At 43.2% G+C, this 21,649-nt stretch overlaps 3 protein-coding genes across 4 annotated transcripts in view; 2 read left to right on the top strand and 1 right to left on the bottom strand.

The window, feature by feature from the left end:
- The window catches only part of LOC126568014 (protein CBFA2T3), a 416,394-nt gene extending 397,991 nt beyond the window's left edge, over window positions 1–18,403 (top strand). The window contains exons 3-10 of one of the 2 annotated variants that reach the window (XM_050224411.1): window positions 13,349–13,737; window positions 14,267–14,413; window positions 16,776–17,005; window positions 17,075–17,249; window positions 17,319–17,726; window positions 17,793–17,960; window positions 18,039–18,146; window positions 18,214–18,403. In XM_050224411.1, the coding sequence (XP_050080368.1) occupies window positions 13,349–13,737; window positions 14,267–14,413; window positions 16,776–17,005; window positions 17,075–17,249; window positions 17,319–17,726; window positions 17,793–17,960; window positions 18,039–18,146; window positions 18,214–18,351 (1,763 nt within the window). In that variant the 3' untranslated portion in view covers window positions 18,352–18,403. Of the gene's footprint in view, window positions 1–13,348; window positions 13,738–14,266; window positions 14,414–16,775; window positions 17,006–17,074; window positions 17,250–17,318; window positions 17,727–17,792; window positions 17,961–18,019; window positions 18,148–18,213 lie in introns of those variants that run through there. The other variant, XM_050224412.1, reaches the window with a different exon arrangement.
- The window catches only part of LOC126567999 (sodium-dependent nutrient amino acid transporter 1-like), a 322,406-nt gene that overhangs the window by 281,736 nt on the left and 19,021 nt on the right, over window positions 1–21,649 (bottom strand). The window lies entirely within an intron of this gene.
- Window positions 20,396–21,649, top strand: part of LOC126568447 (probable 6-phosphogluconolactonase) — an 81,296-nt gene continuing 80,042 nt past the window's right edge. The window contains exons 1-3 of the mRNA XM_050224924.1: window positions 20,396–20,519; window positions 20,628–21,124; window positions 21,188–21,312. Of these exons, the coding sequence (XP_050080881.1) occupies window positions 20,396–20,519; window positions 20,628–21,124; window positions 21,188–21,312 (746 nt within the window). The remainder of the gene's footprint in view (window positions 20,520–20,627; window positions 21,125–21,187; window positions 21,313–21,649) is intronic.

Here is a 21,649-nt window from a genome sequence, read left to right as displayed (position 1 = left end):
ACCAATATTTAAAACCACAAAACGATTTAGAATAGTTTTGAATGCATATACAAATAAAATCCTGCATGGCTACAGAATAATTCTCCACCACCTGCCTGGGGTTTTCCAGCACTGTGACTGTATGCTCACACCACCGATGGCATGTTGTGTTCATTTCACACGCTTGTTTGTCTACGTTTCTTCACGTGCGAATGGTTATGCCTTGCTGAGAGGTGCACGGCGTGAGAGAGAAAAGGGGACTGGAACTGGAAACAAATGAACTAAAAAAAAAAAATCGGAAAAGAAATTCTACAAAAGCAACGCTAGCAAAATAAAGGGGTCCGTGAAGGAAAATCGGTAATTTTCCACCGTTACCGCCAGCCCCCGATGTCGATTGTGCCAACAAAACAGCACGGAAAACCCACAACCCCACGGATGGGAAACATGACGGCCGGTGCCAGAGTGTGCATCCATCTGCAAAATCATCCCCTCGCCATTCTGGCCGTTTCTGTTCGTTACCACTTTTCCCATGCCCCGGTAGGGGCTGTCGGGAAAATTAAGCCGCAGGACAACACGCTCGGGAGCTCGGGAGCGTCAGTGGTGGTAGTTGGCCAACGTTTAAGGAGGAATGGCAAAAGCGACGGAAAATTTACCCTCCGGTGTGCGAACACGACCAGCTGAAGGTGGCCAAACGTTTTGGGTGGAAAATAGTCATGGAAGCGAGAGAGAGAGAATGAGAAAGAGTGAGATAAAAAAAAAGAACAACAGAGGTCACTATGGGATGGTTAAAAATAAAATATTTGACTTTTGTTTTGTATTTCTAATAGTTTGACGTGTTTTGATGTTTTAAAAATAATCTTAAAAATTTTTGATACCCTTTAACTTAAAAAATTCTAGTCTAATAATGTCTTTTGTTTGTGTCATAATACGAAACAAACATAATACAGTTCAAATGAGCATAAAAAGGAGCATGAAGAGTTGTTCAAAAAGGAAGCCACATTATATGATGTGGTTTGAAAACATGTTCAAAATATGTTTTTGCTCAATCACTTCAAACTGATTGATATAGTGCTAATGTATTTAACTCTAGAAATTGTGATCATTTTTAAGAAATTTTAAAATCCGCCTGGAGGCGCCCAGTACTTTACACACACAAGCAACATCGTCTAGCAAATTTACTTTAAAAAGTATTTAAAACCACCCTCTTCATGTACGAATCCAGAACAATATTCAAATATTAAAAATTATCATTTTGAACCTTGATTCGTTTCCATCCACCCCATAGTTTGATATTGGGCAAGGCAAACACAATAAAACTTCTCCCAATATATGGAAAAATCGAGGGAAAATCGACAGTAAAGCTTTTCGTACGCCGGGAGGGAGCGAAAAATAAAACAATCACGCAAAAGGAACGCACTGAGGTGAGGTGAGAAAGATGGAGCGATTTTTATTGCCACATTTTGATGCTATCGATGAATTTTCCCACCGGGTTTTCGGTGTGTTCACCGCGGGAAATGTTACGCCGCCGGTCGTTTTGGGGTTTTGTGATAAATCCTCCCAGTGCTTGTTTTCATGCCATCCTGGGCATGGGAGGGTTGTGGATGCACATCGGCTAGGGGATCGCCGATTGGAGATAGGATTTTTCTTCATCACTTAGCAAAGGGCGTTCAAGTAATGTTTTTCCCAGGCGAGTGCCTCATTTTCTCATTCCTTTTTTTGTTTTGTGTGTTCCTTTTCGTGGCAGTTTCCTGCGTTGTGTTTATCCACATATTCAATTGAGTGGAAACTTTACCGCAACGATAGCTTACTGGTTGATTGTTTTTTTTTTTTTGCAGGGTTAGCCTAGTTTTGTTTGTGTTTCTATTAATTTCCATTTGAAATGTGTTCCTTTAACTGGAAAACAAAACTGAAAATAAAGAAACAAGCTCTTTTCCAGTACATATTTTAATCGAACAACGCCTTCCACATCGCTTGCGGGTTTAAATTTGCGCCTGGTTTGTCGAAATATTGTGAATTAAAATAGCATTAAATGGAAAATAAACTCCAGCTCGTGCTATTTTTCTCGCCCTGTTCTTTTTTTTTTTGCCGTCTTTGTTATTTTAAATTCTTCCGCTGCATTGACACAGCCACAGCCTCTAGCGAAATGTGCTATGTTGTTTGCTTGCATGCAATATCAGCACCTTTCCGTTCACGGCCAAACTCGAACCGAACCAAACGTTCGCTTCAATGACCGCGTCGTTTATCCAGCTGTTACGGTACCGTACTTGCCCCAAAAATGAACCAGACTCCCCTCCCCTCCTTCTCCCTCCTTCACACTATCCTTCACCCATACATTTCGGTTAAGGGGACTGTGGGTGGGTGACAATTCCCAAAAATAAACCACGGACCGGCGTTCCCATGTGGCATTGTTTTTGTACAATTTATATAAAATAGAAAAATAAATATTTTAATACACCGAAATGACACTGCACTCCAAACTGTGTGAGTGTGAGCGGGAGAGTGCGTAAATGCTGGCGCCGGTTAGCTTCCGCTGCATGGGATGGAAAGTTTTGGATGGTAATGCACCCAGCAGGATGTGGAAATGTGGAATGTGATTCAGCTGAATATTTTCTCAATCGTTGCACTTAATATGGAGAGCCTTGGGCTTAATTTCACGGCAAGCTTCTAACATCTATTCGTGGTTCATCGTTGTTAAAGCGTTTAAAGTGTTTAATAAAGATATTTTATCTAAACTTAAAGCAACAAACTAATAGTTGAATAAGTAAACTAAATTGACAAACAACAAATCATCGGTTCAAGCTCCATTTTGTATAACTGCAAAGGTATCATAACTATGGTATCAACTTTTGCCCTATTCAACCGACTTTCGATGCTTTTGTTGAAGCTTTGGCTGAAGAATTCATTTTCCTGTCAAGCCATGGTTAACAATGAATTAAATTTTACGGTTGGCGTGCTTTTAATTGACTTTCTATTCATTTCATGCAGTGAACAAATGGAACACGCATTTTAAATAACTACATTCAGGTACCAATATGGTATTAAATTTTGTGTCAATGCATTATAAATATAAAATGGATGAACCCCTAAAACGATAAAAGTGACCCAAAACTGATAATTAAAAAAAGAAAAATTAAGAGAAGTTGATGAAAAAGAGACAATTATAAAACAAAGATAAGATGTTATAAAAAAGAAGATGTTGAATATGTTAAATAATAACAGAAAAGGAGGGAGAAGGAGATGAATGTAAAGGAGAAAAAATAGAAGTCAATTTTTTTTTATTCATAAAGGACTAGAGGATATTTTCTGCAAGGAACTCTGTTTTTTAGAACTCTGAAAGCAAATCTGCATTACGTCACTTCCAGATTCGACTTCGGCATTCGGTGTAACGGTTAAAGTGCACCAGTCTGGTAGTCAAGCACGGGAAGTCATACTGGCAACGTGGGTACGTTTCGTCGATAATGACAGAAACCAAACCCGGGCTCTAGCGCGTTTCCTCCACACCAAAAGCCCAAGTAAAACCCGTACCACGTTCGGACATTAACCGGAAGCCAGCGTCTCGTGGGTTAGTGCAGCCAGAAGAAGAAACACCATACACTTTGCTGGCAGGGCTTTCGACCACAGCAGAAGCAGAAGCCTGCCACTGACAAACGCCAAGTGCTTCCAACACCGCTCCAAGTGCCCCGCATGTTCGTGTCTTCCCTTGAAGAAGCAGAACTCCAAACGCCATCAGTAGCAGATGGCTATTCGCGCGCCCGCGCGTATGTGTGTGAGTCGATGGAAAACCCTGGAGAGTGTCTAGGTCTGCTGAGTGTACCTACCACCACTTTGGAAGCAACCAGGCCGGCCAGAAGCAGCAGATGGTGGAAAAGTAATAGAAAACAGAACTCCCGGCCTTACTACTGCCGCCGTTGCTACCCGGCCGGTAATGAAATGCGCGCACCCTGGTCAATGTTCCGTTCGTCCCTTCTGGCGTTAGGTTCTCTTCTAACTCTCACACACACTCGCGAGCGTACCGAGTGGCTAAGAAGTGATTAACCCTCGCGGAAAGGGACATCCTTCGCCACCTATCGTCTCGTCACACAACAGGATCCAATGGTCAATGAAGTTTTCGGGTACATCTCTTTCACGGCAAGAGAGACGTCCAAGGTTGTAACCAGTCTTTCATTATTGCCTTGGTCATTTCCTTGCCGCTCGTAGGTTCGTTTTACCCGCAACCTTTACCGAATGGTCCGTTCCATTTTTCGGCACGAGACGGAGATGGTTCGATGGTTGCTGGCATCTGCCATCTGCACCGGACGGGTTCTAGTGTGCGTGAATGAATACACTTCACTGCCAGCAGCAGCAGCAGCAGAAGCAGCAGCAGCAGCAGTCGACGCTCAACGCCGGTCGAAGCTTTTGGGTCGTGCACCATTCTTCGGGACATGCCCGCCAGCTGCTGCCACGTGCAGCTCCAACAGGCCCAGCATCGTGCTCGTCCGTCCGCTTCGTCCATCGGGGATCGGTTTTCCGGTTTCCTGTGTTTGCTAGCCGAGTACAGGACGCTCAGAATTTCTCACCCGTTCCGGTGGACCACTGTCACTGACATCCTGTAGCCTAGCGCACAATGCCAATTTATAATGATTTGTGAAGAATATTTTTCCCCCCAGCGAGAGGAGGAGAGAAGATTTTTTGTTGGTTTCCCTTGTGCCACACCAGCTTGGGAGGGAAAGGCTACTGGCCACGTTGTGCGTCTTGGGTACCTTTTGTCGTTTTTTTTATTCTTGTTGCGTAAGAAAGACGTGCCCAAAATAATTTCAAATTCAATATCGATTAATTGTTTGTGGCTGCATAACGTGGACACTCCTCTCGGTTGAAACACGGTCTCGGAAAAAAACGTGGTGGGTAGAAGGTCGTGGGTAAAAATAGGCTTGTCCAGTAACATTGTACACTGGCTGTTGTGTGCAGACCCATATAAGTACGTACAAGCATTCATTGTGTCATGTACACGGTTTTACCGTTCTAAAAGCGGAACAATCGAACGTTGCACAATTTGAGGGCTGGTGATGTGTTTATTTATGGATTTCATCTTCGTTTATAGAATCGTTTATAGAGGACAGTTGTCCTCTAGATAATTGAGAAGTGCAACGTGATTTTATGTAAGGTTGGGACTTATGTAAAGGTGTTTGGGTGATTCAAGTAAGTAAATTTGAGAAATAGCCACCGATGGGGACTAGGGAAATTACAAGTACTTACCTTTAATAAAAATCTTGAAATTCTTGAGAATAAATGCAAGTACTTAACGATAACGAATAGAGCCTTGAAAAAATGGCCTCGAATAAATCCATCTTAGACCAAATCTGTCACTCTGGATCAAAGATAAAGCTCGTCCCCCAATCTAGCTCTCAGCATTGCGCATCCCATTGCAGTAAAGATCCTATCTATCTTTCCTTTAAATCATTTTGCTCCCATTACCCATTACCATTTTGCCGATCGGCCAATCGGCATGCCGGCATCTCATCTCCGGCGATCGAATGCGATATCGCATATGGTAAAATCTGCAAAACAAATGTAAACTGCCATAAATTGCCGCATTAGAAACGCCCGAACACCCCTGACGTTGATCTGAAACCCCGAACCCTGGCTAGACGGGCCTGGAGGGCATGAGAATTCACTTCACACACAGACATCCACGTACACAGTGCCATCTACGACTACGAGATGAAATCATGCAAATAAGCGGAAGTCGTAATCTGTCTTCGTAGCATGCCATTCGGTTGCTGTACGGCCAATATGGTTGCATATGTCCCATGTTTGTCTTCACTAATCCTACCGCACCGTAGCGGGTCTTTGACTCTGACGACGGGACATGCAAAGAACAAAGCGTGAATTTATCGATGGATGATGCTATGCACAAGAGCAATCGTCAGAAATTGGCACCTTGAGAATGTGGTCCTTAGGATGCGATGGGATGGGATTTTTTTCACGCCAGAGAAGATGAGATCTTATGGAGAGGTATAGAAGCAAAGGAACAAAACAAAACTCTGCAATACGATTTATCGATTGAGCTGCGGGATGGGGAACGATTTGCACATTGTTAAAGAAGGTACAGAGTAGTGTAACAATTCATAAATTTCTTCTTTTCGATGATTTGTTTATGTTTGAATCTGTTCTTATGATTTTATTTGGAATGTTTTTATTTTTGTTTGTTTTCATTTGTTCGTGTTATAGCTTTTTTGTTTGTTAATTTTCTGTTTTTTTTTTAATTAATTTAATTTAATTAATTTTGGATTTATTTAGCTTATATGTATTTTGTGTATCAACCAATTCAAACAAAAATTCAAACCCTGTTAAACTATTACATTTCTGTTTAGTTTTCATTCATAGAACATTTTTCAAAGATTTTACTCTTGAAAAAAGAACAAAAAATCTACTCCAATGAATTGGATTGCTCAATGAAAATTTTGAATTTGTTAAAAAAAGTAAAAAACCGGACAAAGATCTAAACTTCTACGAAACAAACAATCTTTCAGAAGCAAGTCCAAACCATCTCTCGACGTCCTTCACACACCATCTTCAGGCTCCCTTATTCATTGTTTTGATTTGATGCCCTATATTTTACGAACAGGCAAAACGTTCCCCGCAGCAATTAAAAAAGCTCTTCGTTTTAGGCTGCTTTTTGGTGCCTTCTCCTTGTTGTACTGCCACAATATGCCAGCAAACAATAAGGTGGGTAGTACAACAACGCAACAAACACATCAACCACCGTTGCCCTGCAGCATCTACGCTACTGGAAGATGTTACGTTTCTAAAACATCAACACGTCTGTAGTACGGGCTACCTTGTACTAGTACCTCTACTACTACTACGTTCCGTAGCGTAAAAATGGTTCGATCAGTATCGTATCTGTTGCCGACATGGTAAATAGCTGGCGGCTTTTATCTTGGAGTAGCAGCAACAGCAGCAGCAACTGAAAAACAATATCCGCTTCCGGAGGATTCGCCAAGATGCCTACTCCGTCATTAACTTTTAACCTCCTGCGAGCCATTTTACGAGCATTTTTTTTATGCTTTGGAAAGCAAAGTTGTGGTATCCACGGGGAAAAAAAACTGCTAAGAAGGTTGCCAGTGTCTGCCACAGTTGATTGAGAAATTATTTCTTCAATGAAACGAAACAGCACTGCAGTAAGCGATATTTAGAAGACACCACGTGGAAATTTGTTGATTTTAAATTCAAAGAACAAAGTTCAGTATATGTCATACCTTAGAATGTTTCAGTCATTTAAATATCGTGTTTTTATTTACTCCAGCTGTTGTCCTGCACTGGACAGCTTTGGTTTCGGCTTGAAACTGCTGCTACAAGGTGGTGAACAGCAGGACAACAGGAATTGTGTGTCATTTCGTGTCTGTGGTCGTTCACAAATTCATCCCTTCCATAGAGCGATGTACACTCCGAGATGGAGAGAGTGAGAGACCGTGTCAGGACGCAATGTTTGTCACCAGAAACACACATAGCATTCGGTTCGTTTGCAGAGCCGTCCGAATGGCTACGACCAGGAAGCCTCCCGCCACATGCCATGAAACCGGGTATGTGCTATGGATAGGGTCAATGCTGTTGATGCTTTCACATCCAACTGCAGCAACTCAGCAACACGCAACCCACCCAAATATGTGCCTTTCCAAATAGCTGGGAGTGAACCCAACGGGTTCATCATGAACTACTGAACATCCGAAGGCTGGAAGGAGGATGATAGTGGAGGGTGACATCCAATCTCCCCCTCACCCAAACACGTGGACGGTAAACAGGGCTGAGGCCCATATTTATAATGAGACTGACCGCACGACACCGAATGCCGGAAATATCGTAAATAAATATTTTGCAGCCCGAAATGTTTATGACGCGTCCGCTGCGGGAGCATCCCTGAGCTTTTGTTCTGTCAGGCAGGCATTCAGCCCGCAGTGGTCAGCACGCTGCATGTGCTCTGGGATTGTTTTCCACTTTTTTATGCCCAGCCTCCTCGTTTTTTTCGAATTGTCCAACTGCCTGCTACACTTTTGAAATGTGTGCTGCCTTTTGTGGAACCGTTCGAACAGTGTTAGTCCCTTAGAACCATAGAACGCCTGAAGCTATGCAATGCTGAAGGTAGGTCGAACATATCGATGAGTGTTCCATCGTAGATATCGTACAACAGAATCGGAAAAAGGAGGAAAATGATGCCCGACTCACAAAAGAATGGTCCGAAATAGATCAAGTTTCCGTGTTGCACCGGTGACCTGTTCCAGGTTGTCTATTTATTTTTACAGTATAACATCCACATAAGCCTTAGCTTCGTCCACAGCTGTGTTTGTGATGACTCTACTAGAACTTTTTTTTGTACCAATTTATAAGTACATTCCCGCCAAACAAATTTGGCAAACCTCTCGAAAAAGAGGCAAGCAAATAACAGCACAAACACAAACACCGAGTATCTGCATAAGTGGTAAAAAAACACTCCCTCTCCGAATTGTTAATGAATCGATTCCTTTGAGATCGTTTAACCGGTCGCTTGCGTTGCACGTGTTCTAACGCAGGCCCTAAATTGGTGTTGAGTTAATACAAGCATCAAATAATGTTACAAGTGGTTAGTTTCGGTTCTCTTTTAACAGAGTTTCATCGGCACGTGTCTTCTAAAAGTCTTATGTATTTTGTTGTTGATGTAAAGGTAACTTAAAGGAACATTTCTACTATCATCATACAATCACCAAACAAAAGTATGTACACTTTGCACAATTGTCAATATCGAAGCCGTTTGAATTTTTGAGCAGTTTGCTTTGCTGTCTATGGTATGTGTTTTTGTTTATTTTTATTTGCGATTGGTCCACTTGAGGGTGTTGACAGTGTACTTGTTTGTTACGGTAACAAACTTTGTGCTGAGAAATTATGAAAAATTTCGATCAAGTTTTGACAATTCTGAAAAGCTGCAAAATAATTGCTCACTGCAGTTTAGGGATTCAGCTTTATGTTTATTTCTTGGAATAAACATGATCGATGTAGAAAAAGGATTTGTGAGCAATTCTCTTGATGTGAGATTTATTGAAAATTTTAAAAAACTGACTGATGAATAAATACATATTACGCACTGTTTGATTTGCACCGTGGGATTCGAAAAAAATGTAAAAAAATTGTGTTATCAAATCATGCCTCAATAATTAAATACATCGCTAAAACAGGCAATGAACCAACTAATCGATGCTAAATTTATGTAAACCAACCACTCAACACAACTCACAATCTCATCAAACGTATCACAAATCAAAATTTTCCTTCACCACGTACCTATGCCACGTATCAATCGATTCCGGATTTAAATTTTATCATCAATCTATTTGTATTGCCTTGCACGGAAATCTCGCTGACCAGACGCTTTCAAATTAGAAAATTATCACCACGTGCAAACCATGTGCGCCCTAGCTTGGGAGGCTGAAATACACGAAGAAGAAATCGAGAAAAAAAACCTCCCAAGAGGGGTGGCTAAATAAATATGAATGCCGTCTGGTGGGCAGGCCCACGGGTTTGGGTGTAATTTTATTTCTGTCCAGCACAACCATCCCCACGCACACACATCTTTACCATCTGTTTCCGATTGAGGGAAGAGGGCAACAGCGGGAAAACTCACTCGTACACTGGACACAGTGTTTTTCCGCCCGTTCAGCCAGCGTGCTGCACCATACTGGACGCGCGTGTTCCGCTGCGGTCGTGTCAATGGTTGGGAATGGTTTTGGAATGGTCTTGTTTTTTTTTTTTTTTCGTTGGTTCGCTTTACTCTTCAGATGCCATTCTCGTCTGCAGGCATCTGCCAATCTGGCATGCTTCAAGCTCGGATAGATCAACAGCAGACGCGCTGCTCGTTGCTGGAGAATGAGTGTGCCAGCTGCAGTAGCAGCAGTTCCAGAGTCGTTTGCACGCTCCAGAATTACAACGATGCCAATAGTTGGGCTAGGTGATAGCGAAAAGGGGAAATGAGGTGAGCCCCGAACCGTTGGCACCTGTCACTGGCAAGCTGTTTCCAATTGATTAAATCGAAAAATGTTTGAATTAAATAGCGCTCGGTTGGGCGATTTGGCGCGGGGCAAAGGAAGCAAGCAGGAGGGTTGATGCATCTGTTCGTTGATGCTGTCGCCGAACGGCTGTCGATGATTGGATTCACCTGATTCGGCTGCAACGGCCAGACGGAATTGGATCGAAAATCATCCCCGAGAAGCCTTCCACTCCAACGCCGTGGATTCCGGGACCTGATACAAATCGATTAAGTACCGTCCTGCTCTAGGGATTTGCTTGTGCAAGTGTCACTATTTGTACGATCGGCACCGGGAAGGATTAATTTTCAATTGTTATTACTCTGATCGCACGTCACACTGTGTACATCTAGACAGTAGACCACACAAAAAAGTCTCCAAAACAGAGAGTCCCCTACCGACAATAAATCTCTCCATTTGCTATTTGAGTTTTTTTTTTGCCCCTTCCCACCCACAGCACGTAAGGAAGTTGGCAACTATCATCGGCAATTTTGTTGATGCTCAGCTCGCAATGTTGGACAGGAAAAACACATACATATCTATGCGTTGTAGTGCAAATCGTCCTATCGTTTGTTGTTCCATTTTCATCGCTTACCAGCGCTCTCGTCATGCTATCACGATTGCAGTTGTGACTGTTCCCATCGAGGCTTTTCATATCGGTGCCGTGTCTCGCGGCTCGCTAGCGTATTTTGGTAGCGTTGTCCATTCTTTGTGGGTAAGCTTTGTGGTGGGTTTCGAGCAACCTTCTATACCTTCATTGATATCTTCGTCGATTGTTGACTGTGGTTCAGTGATTTGTATTGATCACTGTGGGAGAAAGAAGTTGTTTCAAGAAGTATACAGATATTTGTAATCTCAAAACTACGTTTTCAATATATTTTTTCAAAATTTTATGTCAGTTTTATAATTTTTTTTATTTTTTTTCATTTCGCTTTGCTTTATTTCATCCACCTTTTTTTGCCTGGTGTCTTATTTGGATAGTTTATATTTATTTAGTTTGGGTCGTTTGCTGTTACCGTTTGCATCTTATGGTCATCTTACACTAGAAACATAATAGCAATATTTTGCCCAAAAAGCTTAAAAGTTTGCAATTTTTGCATTTCTTTTTATGTAATTTCAATTTTCAATTATTTATCACACTGATGTTCTACAATGCCTCGATAACCACATTGAAAAAGCATCGATAATTAGAGATAAGTATGAAATGAAGCTACACAACATTAATTTATCAGCTTTATATAAACTTTTCATATTATTTCGACGAATAAACCTAGTAATATTAAATTGGAAACTATTTTTCCCATGTTTCAGCATTAAAAATCGCACTGTGAGCACTTTTTGCGAAAAAATCGTTTCACAACCACTCTATCTCTCTCTCTCTCTCTTGCTGTGTCTGTGGCTCAGACTACGAACCAACGGAACGCCATGTTCGGCGTAATAGGTTGAAGTGTCATGTTCAGCGTGTGTTGCTGCATCGTACACAATGCACTTGTACACCAATTTTTACTCATAGGTTGTTTTTTTTTGCTACGCCTGACAATCGATCCAACCATTCTTGATTGCGGCAGGATGCAGACCGGCAACCGCCGCGGCTGTCGGCACCTTTACGAACTATTTCTACCGCCGTGAGGGTGCACATCACTTAGCGCGTTCAATCACGGAATAAACGATGCCGTTGCCTATGGGTTGGAGGGCAGGGAAAGGACAGGAAGGGAACAGGTAAAGGTGACAGTCGGATCAATTGTTCATCGTTTGCATTGTCGCGCCCGGCTGTCGTCTGTCCTTTTTGGCGGGATTTCTCGCAAGGTCTACCTGACGGTGAGCAGCATCAACAAGCAGCAAAAAAGACAGATTCGTTGGAAAACTCTCGATTTCCTATCATTCGAACGGTTGCGAGATAACACGATGGAAGATATCTAGTATTGCTCACTTTTTTGCCACTTTTTCGAACGAACAAGCACGTGTCAAATGCAAGTGTATCGTACGGATGGAAATCGGTTTGGCATGTTGTTTGGCGACATTTTGCAGTGCTTTTGTACGAAAGCGATAAAAACATCGACTCGAGCACGCAGTTTGTTGATGAAATGTGATACAAAATAACAAATATTGTTCCTTTTTTATGTTACAATTTTCACTACAAACAAACTCAATATTGCTTTTTTGTAATCATATAATTTTTCAAAAATGATTTTGATAACAAAAAAAATCATCAACACTACCTTCAACGACACCCAGCTGTACTGTGTGTGCTCTTATCCCCCTTTCACACTCCATGACATCACCCCCAAATCTGCTACCATTTTGATTTTTTCGCCATTTCGCAAAACTCGCCTGCGCTTCGGTGCAACACCGTACCGAGTGAGTGAAATTATCCATTCATGGTAAAGTTTTTGGTTATGACAGTTTTGTAATTAGTTGCAAAACTGATTGGTTGACTGGTTCAGCACAGTGCAGTATTGGGCTCTGGGAACTGACAAAAAAAGGAAATAAACAAAGAAAAACGGGGGGAAAAAAGTAGCTTGGTAGAGTGAAAATAGTGTTCACTCGCTAGTTCGCCCTCTTCTAGTGATACGGGCGGCACACCTGGAGGCTGGAATAGTTTGCGAAACGGGCGATGAATGAAGGCTTCATTTGCTTTACAACCTTGACACCCTACCCTCCTTTTTCTCCTGACTCACCTCCCACTTCCGGCGTGAGTGTATGTGACACCGGACCTTCGGATTTGTGGTGTAAGCTGGGGGCAAGCGAGAGGTTCGCCCGTGGTAGAGCGTATGACCCGTTAAAAGGATCTCGCTTTTCCCCGACGCACACCTGGATGATGGAAATCTGTTCCGAGAACTGACTGTGAGTTCAAACACACTCCCACTGTTAGTGGAGGGAATATTTTTCCCACCACCCCGATACTGACGTGCGTCACCAGGCGTCTCCATCGGGTGTGGTTGATTTTCCTACAATTAAGCGTTTACTCTCGGGGAGACCCAGTTGAACCGATTTTGATTGAAATTTCAATTAATTTCTTTCTTTTCCCATACACATACACACAAACAACACATTCACGAGACACATAGACAAACGGGCATACATACACACACGAAGTAACCACAGGTAGCCATGTCGCTTTCACCAAAGCAACTCACCGGGGAGTGTGACGGCGACGACGGCACAGCGTCCTGTCACGAACATTGACTGATTTTTCTTCCCCAAACGTTCCCACTCGCTCACGCTTACTTACTCTTCCTGAACCTTCAAACGCATCGGATGCTCTGTATTTTATTTCTCTTTTCTCCATTTTCTTTTCATCTACCAAACGAAACGAAATCAACGCCCGCAACAAACAGCAGGCAAAGAACAATGCCGCACACCGGACTCACCCGAGGGGGCACGCGTGGTCGCTCCCCGGTCACCCATCTCGCCCCAGATCTCGCAACATCACAGCACGCTGGTACCGCCACGATCGGCCTCATCACAAGTCAATCGCCACGGGAGCTCATCCCCTACCGGCACTGTCAATGGCAGTGGCGGTAGTCTAGGAAGTCTGACACCACCACCGGCCATTACGCCCGCCTCGGCCGCGGCTGTGGCTGCAGCGGCCGCTGCTGCCGCCGCCCAGCAGGATACGGCGAAGCTGCTGAAGATCCGCCGATTTCTTGGAGCGCTCGTGCAGTTCGGTCAGGACGCGAACGTGGACACCGGCGATCGGGTGCGCTCTTTGGTTTTGTCACTAGCGGTAAGTGTAGCTGCTTATGCTTTGTTGGAGATGTAGGTGATTTTGTAAAAAAAAACCTTATAGTTTGTAGTGGTGCGAATAATAATGAAATGAAAGTCTTTCAACTTTGATTGCACATATTCTGCCGTATGAAAACTGGCGCCGTTGGTTGTATCTCCGACCGACCGACCTAATATCGTTTGTAAATTGTATGTCCAATTTCCTCATAACTAGACTAAACTATTCAGACTAGAACAGAAGATTACTAATATAAATTAACTAAATTTTAAAGAAGGCAATTAGGCAACCCTCGTTTAGACAAAGTTCAATGTAATGTTCTAAAGCTCCAAGTGCTTTAGCGATGTTAAGAATCTTCAGAGGTCGATCTTCTGATCTTTTTTAATAATTTTAATACAGATTCGTCGATGAAGATTTGTCGTACTTACCTAATGTAGGTGGTCTAAAGTATAAAAAATCGCAAGATGTTAGCAAATATTTAATTCCAAAGGAACACAAGACTTCAATGCCTTTTATTGCTTTACCCTACCAGAGCGGTGCCATCACGGTGGATGAATTTCAACTCGCGGTGCAGGAAGCGACCAACTTCCCGCTGCGTACCAATGTCGTACCGTTTCTGAAATCACACGTTCCGGTACTGCAGCGAGAGATCAACATTCTGGCACGGTCAAACAAGCAGGTGAGTGAAGACAGAAGGCCCGAAATCATGCTTTACAAATTCCCAACACTTCTCATAGTGAGTTCATATCGTTTTGTGTAGACTTTGCTCAATGATTTGTCATTAGATTGGGAAAGAAGTATGCTTATTTCCTTTTTTTGTTAAAGAACAATAGCCAACTTAAAATTCCTTTGCCATCAAAATGATGCTAAGAGGAAAAAAGCACCCACCCCCCCCCCCCCTCTCCCCTCCCAAACACACATTTCTCGGCTACATGAAAAATGTAGTCTTTGCAAATAGGAACGAATTATCACCCAACCTGCAAGAACCTGCTCGTGGGAACTATTATCCTTGCCAACTTCTGTTTGCTGTTTAGGTTGCGTTTTCTTTCCGCACTCGTCCGCGGCCGGAAAGGAAACCCACTTCGAGCGTGCGATGATGATTGACGACGACGGTGTGGGAACGAAAACAAGAGCCACGGAAGCCACGGAAGTGCTGGCGTTGGCGTGTGGGGAGATTTGGAAGAATAGAAAGAAAATATCCCCACCGCTAAATGGTGCCGGCGGGAACCGTTTTCCATCGCACCACCACACACACACGCACGTTCAGGGAAAACGAAGTACGGGAAGCTTTTCCCCCCAACAGGGACGCTCCAGACGCTGCTTCACCCGGATTTTCACCGACCGATTGAATGCCGTGCGATCCAAACATACGCCCGGGCCCGTCTGGATGGGAAATTCTGTTCCTTCTTTTCTTTTTTCCTCTAAATTATCCAAAGAAAGAACTCGCTATGCGCCAGAGTAGCAGGGCGAACGCTTTGAGGTCGTGTTCGAGGACGCAGCAGTTTGAAGAATTTTCCTACCCCGGTTTGGGTTGAATTGGCAAGGAGACGATGGTGGTAGTGGTGGTGATGGAGGGCGAGGTGTAACCCGGTGGCGAAAAATGCACGGAACAGTTAGAAAACACTGTTTCCGATTTTAATCTTTTTGAAAAACAAATTTCGGTGTATTCCGTGCAGCTGTGACACGCTCGTTTTATCTGCGTGGCGCACTCGGGGAGTTTGTGTGCTTCCGTGTGGTTGTTAAAAATGTGTGTATGTGTGCGTTCCTTCTTTTTTTGTTTTTCATTCTTCATCCCTCCATTCTCGTACCACAGAGCACTCGCTTCCTCCAACCGGTGAACGATTGCTTTCGTGTGCGGTTTTTCGTGAACTGCTTGCAGCTTTTCCGCGAAAGCTTAGTCCGTGTCTCTGTGGGTGCGTGTGTTCTGTGGGTGCTGTGGGTGAGCGAAAATGTTGTGGAACAATTGGGACCAATTCAAAAGCAATAGGATTGGCAAATGGAAGGGATTTACTTATGGAGTGTGCATTCAACGCGCGTGTGAACCATTCCATTTGGGGGGGTGAATGCAAACAGTTTTCAGTTTATTGCGATGGAGTGTTTAAAAATTGTTGGAACACTTTATTTTATTTAAACCGGTAAGGTTTACTAACAAAGAACACATGATGCTTTCGAAATGTTTTTTGTGCAAGTTAATTGCTCTTTTTACCAATCAGAAATTCAGTTGTATGATGAAGTAGACAATATTGCCATTTTCTGGTTAACCAGGGCAAATTATTTCATTCATTCATTTATTACTAGGAAATCATCAAACATACATCACAAATCTTTTAAAAAATTACCTTGGTATTCTTTATACTACAGAGTTAAAATTACATTTATATAGTCTAATAGAAAACTCTGGAAATCTCACCCTTGGAACCAAAAAATCCTTTGTTGTTTGTAAACACTGAAAACAAAAAATATTTAAAAAGCTAGCATAATCAGCCATTAGTATTGTTCACTCTCTCACACTCTACCCGTTGTAACAAGTTTTCCTGGCCAAGCTGTTACAGACAAAAACATGTGGCTAAGGGTTGTTTTTTTGCATCTCTTTTTACTCTATACTATACTCTGCAAAAGTTCTGCTTCCGATCAATGGCAGTAGCATTGACGACACTTCATCATTATTGTTAAGCAGCTGGTACCATCAAGATTTGGCTGATATTACTGATTTGATGATACTCAGCCCATAATGGTTCAGTTACATATGCGCTTGGTGCACTAGAGAAGTTGAAGTTTTGGATACACTGATTGAATTCCTAATAGTGGATTAATTTTCGTGAAATGATTAGTTTACGGACAGGGGAAGAGTAGAACACGGGTTTAAATTATTTTTGAACCTAATATCAAGCCACGCCTCTCTGGTATCTCTTGACTTCTTAATATTATCCAGCTTGTTGATCTGTTTGATCCTATGATCCTAGTAGCGTCTTCAACTATTAGAGTTTAGGGCCTGTTGTGCCTTTTAACTATTCATGATCCATACTTCTGTTCCTTTCCAGACATCTTCACAATACGTACGATCCAACGAAAGCAGCGTGATGGAGTACGTACAAAACTTAGCCGAAACGGCTGAAATATTCTTACCACACGAGGGCACCTTCGCCTCCTCGGTGACTGCTGCCGCAGCGGCCGCGGCAGCTGCTGCAGTGGCTAGTGGTGTTGCCGCCGGTGGCCCCGCGGCCGGTGCAACCGTCAATGGGTTGGGACTGAAACGACGAGCTTCTGATAAGTATGTGCACCGCCTAGTGTCGATGTTTGGACGAGCGTTCCCTATCATCAATCTTTCTCTTTCGCTCAGCTTATACGACACACATTCAACGGGTCCTCCGGAATGGAGTGACTATGTGCTGCCACCAACCAAACGTCCCCATCCATCGCTGTTGTTAGCGTCCGGTGCGTCGCAGCTCTATCCGGGCCATCCAGCGCTCTTCGAATATCAAAACGGTGGCTTACATCCACATTCCGATGGTTTGGTAAGTGTGCATGAGAACCAGAAGTTTCGGTGGTGATCGTACCTACAGTGTGTTCTTCCCGATTTGCAGCATTCCATTCATCGAGACGATCGGGATTTGAGAGCTGGCTCTACCGAATCTCATCGCCCACCCAGAATTCCACCCGGCGGAGGAAGTGGTGGTGGCGGAGGTGGTGCTGGTGGAGGCAGTAGCGCTGGTAGTACCGGAAACGGTACCGGTGGTAACAGCAGTATAGGAGGTGGCTCGGTTGGTGGCGGAGCAAGCGGTGAGGAGGAGTGGAAAAACATTCACACAATGCTAACCTGCATTTCGGCCATGGTGGAGAAGACGAAGCGAGCCATCGCGATACTGCAGCAGCGTGGCATTGATAACAACCATGCGCGCGATCATCAGGACACCTCGATGGCAGATATCAAGAGACAAACGGAGGAAAAAATATCCGAGTTTCGGCGCACTGCGGAAGAGTCTGTCAATCAGGTAAGGCCCGTAGAAATGTTGCGTGGATATTGCGTTATGTTTCACGAGAAATCTTTCTCTCTGTAGGTAAAGCGACAAGCTGTTATGGAGATACAGCGTGCCGTTGCGGCTGCGGAAGCCAGAACACTGGAGATGATCGCCCAGGAACGGCTAAAGATGGAGAAGCTGTACGCTGACATACATCGCAACAGTGCCGATGATGCAGAGCCTCCGATTACGAGCGGTAGTCAGAATGTAATGTTCAGTTGAGACACACGGACCGTCGCGTTGAGAGTCGCCAACCTATTAACTAGTGATCTTTGGACGTTTCAGGCTTGCTGGAACTGTGGACGAAAGGCAAACGAAACCTGTTCCGGCTGTAACCTGGCACGATATTGTGGTTCATTCTGTCAGCACAAGGATTGGGATCAGCATCATCAGGTAAGGCAGACAGTGGACTTCAGCTACTGAGACGATCGATTCTAACTACTCTATCGTTCCTTCCTAGGTTTGTGGTACATCACGCGCAGAGAACAGCTTTCAAAAGCACACGCAGAGCTCCCGTACGTCTATAGCTTCCCGTTCGACGACGCCGCAGCAGCAGAGCAACAGTACATCGAACGGTACGGCTTCCGCCGCAAAATGACGGACTAAACCGTTGAAACCTAAGAAAAAGTATCTGTGCTAGTCAAATTACTGTAGCGCGCGTGCGTGAGTGTGGTTCACAGTTTTGAGAGGATCAGGATCGTGCAATGCACGCCTACAGATCTGTTTCACTATCCTTCTTATCCCCCCGTTTTAGACTGGTATAGGGCTGGTGGGAGTGTTTCAGTAATTTTTAAAACGTAGACAAAAGATACGATCTTTTACAATTTTAAACTAGCATGTATGATGCGCTAGTCCCCGGGGACGTACAGTGCGTAGTGTTTATCGGTTTTATCTTGCCTAGCTAAAGTTAGTTCAATACCTAAGTTTCAATTCACACAGTGCAATATGATAGTTTCCTTTTGTCCCGTGTTTCGCCCTTACGATATGATAACAACGCTAGGGACGGTGTTTTAGGGATAGCAAGAAAGCAGCCAAACGAGTAGAATTTTATCGATACTAAATCCCAAAGTAGATGTTGACCAAAATAATAATTAAAACTAGCCGTAGCTATCGTGTAAGCAAGCGAAAGGAAGATGGACGTACAATTACTACATACATGGAGCGCACCTAAGCTCAACTCACATTAGCGGTAGTGTCCCTACCGACACCGAACGACACACAATTCGCTGAATGCACCGTACTCTGCACCAATGATCGTTTTTTCGTGTAAGCACCTCAAATACAACTATCAAACGTTTAACGTCGCGCGTAATAATGCGCCGAGAGTATCAGTTCTGTTTCGTTCGTGATCGATCTGTGAAGATCGTCTTGACAGCTGATGCTAGGATTAGTAGCCGGGATGTTTTGTTTCTTTCTTTGAAGCAATGAATGTAAGCCCACCAAAAAAGAAAAGGACACACACGTTACATGACAAACTTAGCTCTTTTAAAGCATTTTATTAAAAGAAATTTAAAGTTAGCTAGATTGTTTCGTAGATAAACAATTCCGCAGCATCCTGTGTTGGCTAGTTTCAAATCAATTTTTTTTTTAAACGGGCATTGTTTTGTGTTCAGAGGTACTAACGCGCTGACCAAACGATCATACTATTTTGTAGACATTTTGATTGTTAACTAATTTATTTAACTAACTTTAGTGTATTTTTTTTATTACAACTATAGTATCTTTTCGTTTACCGTCACAATAACGCAACCCGTAGAAAAGCACCATAATCTGACCAGAGACATGTGTTAATCTTAGTCGAACCGGATCGTTTAACTTAAGAATGTGAAACTTGAAACGTGAAACAGGAATAAAGTACGTGATTTAATCACCGTTAGATGCGTTATTTGGTTAGAATTCCCTCTTGCAACTTTGCGCGTTTCTGCTCCAGTTTGCTGGTGCACCCGGGTTTATGGCCCCGGGTGTGACCTCAAAATAGCAAGCTGGCAAATAGATATCCAAACCATTGAAGTACTGTAAATAAGCTACTTTCTGTACAACTTATCACAAACTCTTTATCACTTCGAGTCGTGTAGCAACATGCGATGTAAAATTAAACACAACTAATGAAGAAATAAAATCCAAAACTGTATTTGTAAAACCGAGCACCAGAAGTGGAATGTTTTCGATTTGTTTGGTAGAAAACTCCGAAATAAGCTTTCTCTTTAAGTTTAAAATGAAATCAAAGTTTTCCAGCAGTTTCTAGTACGCACGAAAGCAGCGTTAAAGCTGATTAAAGGCTCCTTTCTTGATGTAATTTGCTGTAACTTTAAGGTTTGATGGATTATTTACTTTGAATGGTTAAAGATGCTTTTTTTAACAAAGAAATGTATTTTGTTTTCGAATTATTTATTCCATTGTTGTGTATGTAAAGGTTAATTCATTGTACTTTTCGATAATTTGTTGATGCAACAGGTGTAACATTTTGTTTATTGGGTATCAGGCTTACATCATCAGCTGGTCCAACTGACATTTCTCACCAAATGTCAAATCCGTACTGGCGTCATGTTTATTTGTGTGATTCGTGGAGGACGCAAGTAATCGGTCGATTCGTTTGCATTTTACATTCTAAACCCGTAAATTAAGCCTTTCTTTGTTCAACAATGTCTACCAAACGAGCCTTCTATCGTACCGGTGACGCAATCTGCGATGAAATTCTTGGACTGCTCGAAAAATTCGCCAACGAAACGCTAGCCGAACAGGATAAGTTCCGTGTTGGTGTGTCGGGTGAGTTAACCTTTGAGTGTGGAGAATATTGAAAGTGAACTCAAAGTCATACCAGGGCGTGATCGTGAGGCATATAATTGTTCTTATTAACGTTTGTGTTTGTTCCAGGTGGCTCACTGGCGGATATTCTGTGTGAGGGCATGTCAGATCTGCGGTCGGATTTCACCAAATGGCAGATATTCTTCTGCGACGAGCGGGTGGTACCAGTGGCCGATAAGGAATCCACGTTTGGTGTTTTCAAACGTGATCTGCTTGCCCACTGTGATAACATATCGGAGAGTGTGTTTTTCCCAGTCAATACATCACTGGGCGTGAACGAAGCTGCGGCAGAATATGAGCAAACCATACGGAAAACGTTCGGTTTGGAAAAGCCTGAAGATATTCCATCGTTTGATCTGCTGATACTGGGCTTTGGACCCGATGGACACACTGCGTCCCTGTTTCCTGGCCATCCATTGCTCCAGGAGAAGAAGAAATTGATTGCACCGATCGAAAATTCACCGAAACCTCCACCGAAGCGTGTCACCATGACGCTGCCCTTGATTAACAACGCCAAGGTGTGTCTGTTCGGTGCACAAGGCGGTGGAAAGGCGGAAATGCTTAAGGTAAGACGGTGTTGGGTTATAATGTCTCCTACAATCGTTTTAATGTAAACCATGTCCTCACAGCGTATTGTGGTAGACAGGGACCCATCCTTGCCGGCCACACTGGTCGATCCTCCGAATGGGGAACTTATCTTTGTTGCCTGTGATGAAGCTGGCGCCCTTATCGAGGATGATCCATTCCGAAGCTCGTAAAGCATTTATCGTATTCCATTATCTGCTAGCTAGGTGCCTTAAACGGAGAATGCAAAGTATATCGGAGTCCGGAGCATCATAACTAACCCAAAAAAAAAAAATTATAATAATAATAACTATGGCATTTTACATAATACGACGGTTTGGCGTCGTCGGTATGTTCGATCGGGTAACGGATCGGCTTTTATTAAATTCTAACGCTTGTGTGTACAATAAATTACGAACCAACTCTAAAAAAATACGTATCACATAGCAGTAACACCAGTGGCGTTTCGCACCGTACCGTAGCTCATCGTCGATCGGATCATGTCCTATCTTCGGATAAAATTATTA

The sequence above is a fragment of the Anopheles maculipalpis genome, chromosome 2RL, assembly GCF_943734695.1.
Source record: "Anopheles maculipalpis chromosome 2RL, idAnoMacuDA_375_x, whole genome shotgun sequence".
Classification (NCBI taxonomy): Eukaryota; Metazoa; Arthropoda; class Insecta; order Diptera; family Culicidae; genus Anopheles; species Anopheles maculipalpis.
This window is presented reverse-complemented; position numbering and strand designations above follow the sequence as displayed.